This window comes from Coturnix japonica, chromosome 3, assembly GCF_001577835.2.
Source record: "Coturnix japonica isolate 7356 chromosome 3, Coturnix japonica 2.1, whole genome shotgun sequence".
NCBI classification, from domain to species: Eukaryota; Metazoa; Chordata; class Aves; order Galliformes; family Phasianidae; genus Coturnix; species Coturnix japonica.
In genome coordinates, this window is record NC_029518.1 from 62,028,174 (window position 1) to 62,035,282 (window position 7,109).

Below are 7,109 nucleotides of genomic sequence, written 5' to 3' on the forward strand. Positions count from 1 at the left end.
ATTAACAGCAGATCATGAAAGCTGGTTTTCCACATCTAGACAAATGATGTTCACTGAAGAGGTGTTCATTCAATATTTAATAATCATTTTAGCACTCCATGTATTATTAAATGCCAGCTGGATGCATTTGCACTCAATCTATTGGGTTTTTTTACCTAGGTGTTTTTCAAAATGATGTTTTATCTCTCGACAGTTTCTCAACTGTTCTCCACTGGAATGGACTGCCCAGGGAGGTGGTGGAGTCACCGACCCTGTGGGTGTTCAAGGAATGACTGGATGTTGTGTTGAAGGACATGGTTTAGTAGGAGCTATTAGTAATAGGTGAACGGTTGGAATGGATGATCTTCTAGATCTTTTCCAACCTTGGTGATTCTATGATTCAAAGAATCTTTTTATTTGTTGCCATTACAAAGTGTGGATCTGACACACTAAAACCAAAAGTGTCGTGTCTGGTACCTGATTTGAAAAGGCTAGAATCTGTTTTTTCAGAGCAGTCCTCATTTTAGTAGATATTTACCCCTTAAGGACAGAGCTTATACTGCCTCAGTGGTACTCAGCACTACTGTGGGTCAGGTTCACCTGAATATAGTGGGGTACATCATCCCCACAAAAATAAATATGCAGCAAACATAGAAGCACTCACAAACTAAGGAAAATTCTTTGATTAGTGAATGGCATGGATACATTGTATTCTTTATGATCCCTTTTTTCTATAATTAAGGGAGAACAAATGAAAACAAAATACTATTGTGGATTAAATTTTGAGCAAAACTCTGCATTTTTTTATCTTGATAGTTTAACGAAACTTCTTTCCTGTATAAATCAAAACAAATAAATCTGTATTCCTAAGGCACTATGGATGACCAAGAATTATACTGCAGAACTAATTACCCTTTCTCATTTCCATCTTCCACAAATTAAATGCAACCGACAACCCTTCCAGACACCCACATTCCATCTTGCAAAAAGCACAGGTGAACAATTAGGTACTGGAATAGGCTCCCCAGGGAGGTGGTTGAATCGCCATCCCTGGTTGTGTTTAAGAGCCGTTTGGATGTGGTACTCAGGGATTTAGTGTAGGTTTTCTAGAGTTAGGGTACTGGTTAGGCTGCGGTTGGACTTGATGATCTTCAAGGTCTTTTCCAACCTGGGTAATTCTATGATTCTATGATTGAATCTTTCTTTCAACTACACAAGCATAAGTTCACACACATACCCGAAGTACACTGAATAAACAGTTCCTATTTTACCATGCAATGCAGCTGACTGTGTGACAGTTTCCTGCATTTTGTTCTTGTCAATCAATCAAGCTACTAATATTCTGCCGCATTACCAGCTCTGTTTTTAATAGGATGAAACACTTACTATTTCCACAATACAATGTTGCACACGGGCTGTAGAGCATGATTACCTCAGTTCTTCTAACACAGAAATCAAAGAAGAGCAGCTGAAAGGAAATGGTCCCAGTACCACTTTCTCTGCTTGCAACACATTTCCTCACCCATCTCTTGAATGTGTGTGTTCCTCTCTGAGATAACATCTAATTATTCCGCAGTCTGACTAACCTTGGATGCAGCCTAATACTAAGTTTCTCATTGCTTTTTTTTTTGCTTCCTACCGATCCTAATTCATGTTTGCATCCCTGCCAAATCAGTGTAGAATAACAGTCACAGAGTTTTCTTTGCCTTCGTGTTTAGTATGTTGATGAGGATGAGCTGAGTTGAATTTAATCAGGAGAGAGCACAGTAAAAGTAAGACGGGCTATTGCTGACGGTAGCAGTCCAAGCAGTCCCAATACTAATGCAGAGAATTACCTGTGCTTCTTGAAACTTAGGAATTAATAAGCTGCAAAAATGTTTTGATGCCAATGTGTTTTGGGCAAGAACCAAACTATTGTGATTTATGCATGAGCCAGTTTAGAGCTGGACTGAAATAACGAGTCTGGTCTTGATCAACAAATACCACAGGCTCTGGAATCACAGTGTAGCACCACACTAAACAATCACACCCCAAAGACAGACAATCTTCTTTGTCCTCCGGTACCCAGCTTCCTCCTCCAAAGTTCAAACCAAAGTCATCGCCTTCATTTTTCAAGCTGCCCTTGGGTGGAGATCCTTCAATGTCCAACACATGTCAGCTCTGCAGGCTGTCTGATGTATGAAAGTCACAAGCTTCATGACTTTCAAGGGACCAAGTGAAGTTTAGTTTCTTTAAATGGTGCAGTTTTCTAAGGTTTGGTGGCAACTGTCATTCTTTCCCATTCTCTTCCAGTCACGCTTCTGCTGTTCAGAGGCTCCAGACTGTAACTATTACCTCTGGCAATGAAACTATAGGAGTTTGTGCTGGAAAAAGAGACCAGGGGAGTTCATCCGGAGACACTCAAGAACATAAGTAATGTAAGACAAACTGTATCAAGGCACGAGAATTCACACTCACCGCCACAAGTTTAAAGGAGTTGAGCTGCTCTCTTGCTTTATTAATGCTAGGATACCCGCTAACATGCTGGCTACTGCTCTCCAAGATAAGTAACCTAACAGCAAAAATAAGTATTGGCTACCTAAAAAAAATAATAACAGACAGGTAACACAGACAGAGCAGCCTGTATGCTCTGAAGATGACCAAGTGCAGTTAATGATGTGAACATAAACAAGTACGTCCATGTGCTCAAGCACAAGCCCAACCTGTTGTCAATAGTAGGACTGGTTCCCCGATCAGAAGGCAAACTATTTCATAATGAGAATTATAAACCTATTATTCCAGAAGCCTTGCAGTTAGGAGATTCCACTCACATTTTAAGCACAGAACTTGATAACATTACACAGGAAAGACATTCTCCCATTTTTTCCAGGTGTAACGAGTGAATCTGAACTCCTGTGATGCACTGCTGCCCTGGTTTGGCACTGCAGAGCTAGTGAGCTATCGATATGGGAGACTGAGGAACTGGCAGCTTGATGAAAGATCTCTTCCCTTTTCCTCACCATTCACCTGACCGCATCTCAACACCAGTTCCGGGCCCCCTCAACACGAAGCAAAGCAGACAAACTGCAGTGCCTCAAGGTGCTGGGAGCCTGCAGCACTTACCCTGGGAGGAGAGGCTGTGAAGTGTGGCTGCTGCAGCTCAGGGAGAGGCAGCCTTGGTCCAGCAGTACCTGCTGACACCCAAATGCGGGTCTCCAAGAAGGGCCAGCAGGTTCCTCAGTGGGACACAGCCAGAGGAGAGGCCAAAAACAGAGCGAAGTGATGTTCCAGCCTTGTACCAGGATTAGCTTCCCTTGATGCAATCAGCAATGCAGCTTGCCTAGAGAGGCTGCTCTCTGTTCTTTGAAGGTCTCAAAGCCCAGCAGGGCACAGTGCTGTGGTCTGAGCGCAGAGCCCGCCCGGCTCCCCTCCAGCCAAGCTGTGATCTGCTGCTGGCAGAGCACCGGGATTCACTTTATCAGCCTTGGGGGAGGTGGAAGAGGGACCTGTTCCTGGTTGAGGAGCGCCCTGCGCTCGGATACCCAGTGGCATCATCAGACCCAGATTTCCTGGATTAGTAGCTCTGTAAATCAGACTTCGCAGTACTTTCCCTACACAAACACGAACATAAACTACCTCTGTCTTTCATTCATGGAATACTTTGGTATTTGAAGTTTCCAGTATTTCATCAGAGTACCAAACACATGCATCATTAGATCATACTTCAACCAAGTCTGCCCACCTGCACCACGTCCACTTTTAGGCAAATACCGGTTTGTAGTGCAACTACTACATACACGTTTAAAACACCACACAGAGCCACCCACAGAGCTCAGTTTCCTCAGCCCGGACCCAACACCCATTAACGCTGCCGTGTACCGCACAGCTCGCACATCGCGTTGCCAGCTCGGAGCAGCTCGAAGTTGCCAGCTCGGCGAGCCGTGAGCTCATCGCTCCCTGCCGGCTCCCACCTTCCCGTCGGGGGCCTCAGCCGCTCGGCAGCTCCCGGCTCCCACCCGGCCGTGCCCTCCCGCCCGCTCTTACCTCAGCGGCGGCGGCTCCTGGATGCCGAGGGGCGCGGCGGGCGTCGTGCCGCGGGCGGGCGGCTGCGGCTCCTTTCTCTTCGGGCGCCACTGAGGGAACGCGGAGCGCCGCTTGGGCGCGGCGGAGAGGGGCCGGCGGCGGGGGGAGGCGGCCGCCCCTTCGGGCTCCGAGTCTTCGGACTCGCTGCGGCCGAAGAGGCGCTGGAAGCGGCCGCGCCGCGCCATGCCGGGCTCCGCTCCGCGGCGGCGAGAAGAGAGGGGCTGCGCCGGGGTGCCCGCCCGCCGGCGGCCGGAGCCGGGGCGGCAGCGAGGGCAGCGCTGCGCGGGTGGCGGTCTCTCCGCGGGCATGGACGGGGCGCGCCGGTGGTTGCCGCCCGGCGCGGTGTATGCGTTATTAAGGCGATCGCCTCCCGCCGTCCCTGCCCACCGCCGGCCGGCCCGGTCCCTCCCCGCCGAGGGAGCCGCGCCGCGGCAGGTTCCCCGCCGGTGGCACAGGAAGGGAGCGGCTGGCGCGCGATCCGTGCCCAGGGTGCGCATTAGGGGCCATTATCTTGTTGTTGCGCTCCGACGGCCCTCGGGGCCGAGCCGGGCTCTTGCGCCACCGGAGGGAAAAGGCAGCGCCGTGGGGGCCCGACACACAGCGGAGCCGCGGCCGGGCACGGACCCACCGTCGGTGGACCCCGCCGAGGGGGCTCCGCCAGACCGAGAGCTGTCCTGGCCCTGCAGCCCTGCTCTGTGCACCACTGCCCGCCGCGTTAATTACTGAGCTGCTTATCCATCTCCCTGGGGAGAACTTCTGCCATCCGGCCGGCTCTTCGTTAAGCCGAGAAGTAAAAATCGAGCCCTTCGGTGGGGGCGGGGAGGGATGGGGGAGGGTAAGTGATTTTCACAGAAACACAGAAATCCCAAGTTGGAAGGGACCCACAAGGATCAGCGAATCCAACTCCCGGCTCCATGGAGCACCAACCAATATCGAGCCGCACGTCTGTGAGTGCTGTGCCAGCACTCCTTGAACTCCCGCACTACGGACCATGCCCACCGCCCTCTGGCAAACACCCTGTCCCTAACCTCTACCCCGACCCTCCCCTGACACAGCTCCATGCCGTTCCCTCGGGCCCTGTCGCTGTCACACAGAGCAGAGCTCAGCGCTGACCTCCGCTCCCTGTGAGGAGCTGCAGCCGCCATCAGGCCTCCATCAGCTCCTCTGCTCTGCGCTGAGCACACCGAGGGGCCTTAGCGGCTCCCGGTATATCTTCATAGCTCTCCTTTAGATGCTCTCTAATAGTCGCTGTTTCACAGTGGAGGATAGCGTCTGTCCTAAGTTCTTACAACCAGCACATATCTGTGCACAACACAACACAGCAGCGCTAACATTTTGGCAGTATCTTGTCTCTTCTGACATTGCTCATTGCTGCAAAGACATTGAGATTATAGTCTGTCAAAAATGGTAACGTGAGCTAATGAAAATGCTGAAAGTCTGTGCGCTGGAAAATCTTTACGTTCACTGTTAAGAGATGGCCACAATTGGCTGATAAATGACAAACACATTACATCAACATGGATATAATTTAATGCTGATTTATTTTACAGTGGGAATACAAAGACATGAGCAAGGCAGAGGAAGACAAAATACAGAAAGAATTTAAATGAGCAGCCTTTCTTACACTACTGTTTCATTCAAAGCAATATATACACTTGTTTTGGGGGTAAGTTCAGTTATTCCTCCGAGTTGTGTATAATTTACTTGACTATCAGTTAACTAAAGGGACTAATCTATGAAGAAAGGGATTTTTCTCCAACTTAAAATAGTTGTTGAGTACTATATAATGTGTCGTGACAAAACTGGGCAGAACCAGAGAGGTGGGTGGTTGTGCCCTCGGGAAAAACATCAAGTAACACTGTCAGATTTAGTGAAGCAATTTCTTTAAGTAGAATCATGGAATGGTTGAAGTGGGAAGGGACCTCTGGATGTTGTCTCCTCCAGCCCCCCACTCAAGCAGGGTCAGCTAGAGCAGGTTATTCACGACCATGTCCAGCCAGGCATTAAGTATCTCCAAGGAGGGAGACCTGATGAACCAGCTACCCTCCAATAGCCCTATGCTCACCTGCAGACTTGGAAGTGTCCACCTTATGGTGATGGGCAGCAATTATTGACCCTCAGTTCTCAGCGCACCAGATGGTTGAGCAGACTTGAGGAGACTTGTGCTTCTTCATTCCACAACAAAAAGATGTGTATGGGCTTAGAACATACATGTTAAATCACAGAGCAGAGAAAAAGAGGAGTATGAGAGGAATATCTTATAAAATAATTTCAGAGTGTCTCAGAAGGTTTAAAATCAACACTGGCATCACTGAGGATGTTGTTTGCATTCTAAAAAATGTGCAGGGTAAACCATCTCTCTGGAGGGACAAATACAACATCAGTTCTAATGTATCCAGCATTTATGCTTCAGTGCTAACATGAACTGTAACACACTAGTACTCAAAAGTGGGTGAAGGATATTTTGTAGATCCTTATTTAGAGTTTGGTCAAAATTACGTCTGAGTGTTATATGTGACATTACCAGAACAACATGTGAAATCAGTCCTACCAGATTTATGTAATTCTAGTCCTTGTTTCTATGCTCATTTAGAAGACTTGGACCTTTTTGTTTTTTAGGAAAGGCATTCTAAAGACCATTACTCAAGACAGAAATTCATTAGAATTAGGCAGTCATTCAGGAAACTTCAAATGATGATCATGTTTATGTCAGCAGGCCTGACATATGTGACAGAACAAGTCAGTCTAGCTTTTATCTGAAGCAACTCAGTTTTGCAACAGTTCGTAGTAATTCCTATCATAGAAAGATATTGTGCAACAAAGCCTTCTCCTGTTTGGTTTCATTCCAACATGGTGAAGAAGAAGATGATTGGATATCTGGATTAGACTGCATCATATTCAATATCCATCTAGCTTGACAGCACACTGTGTGCAAGATAGACAAAAAACAAACAGAAGGATGATAATTTTGGATCATCAATCAGGCCAACACAGACTCAAAACCTGTAAAGCTGTTATGAATCAAAATAAAACACTATTTATTATAGCATTATTTACTCAAATCATTG

At 47.7% G+C, this 7,109-nt stretch overlaps 1 protein-coding gene across 1 annotated transcript in view; it reads right to left on the minus strand.

Annotated features, from left to right (window-relative positions):
- CRYBG1 (crystallin beta-gamma domain containing 1) overlaps positions 1–4,518 on the minus strand; it is a 93,792-nt gene extending 89,274 nt beyond the window's left edge. Inside the window, exon 1 of the mRNA XM_032443287.1 lies at positions 4,003–4,518. Coding sequence (XP_032299178.1) covers positions 4,003–4,349 — 347 coding nt within the window. The 5' untranslated portion in view covers positions 4,350–4,518. The remainder of the gene's footprint in view (positions 1–4,002) is intronic.
- Between the last annotated feature and the right edge of the window lie 2,591 nt (positions 4,519–7,109).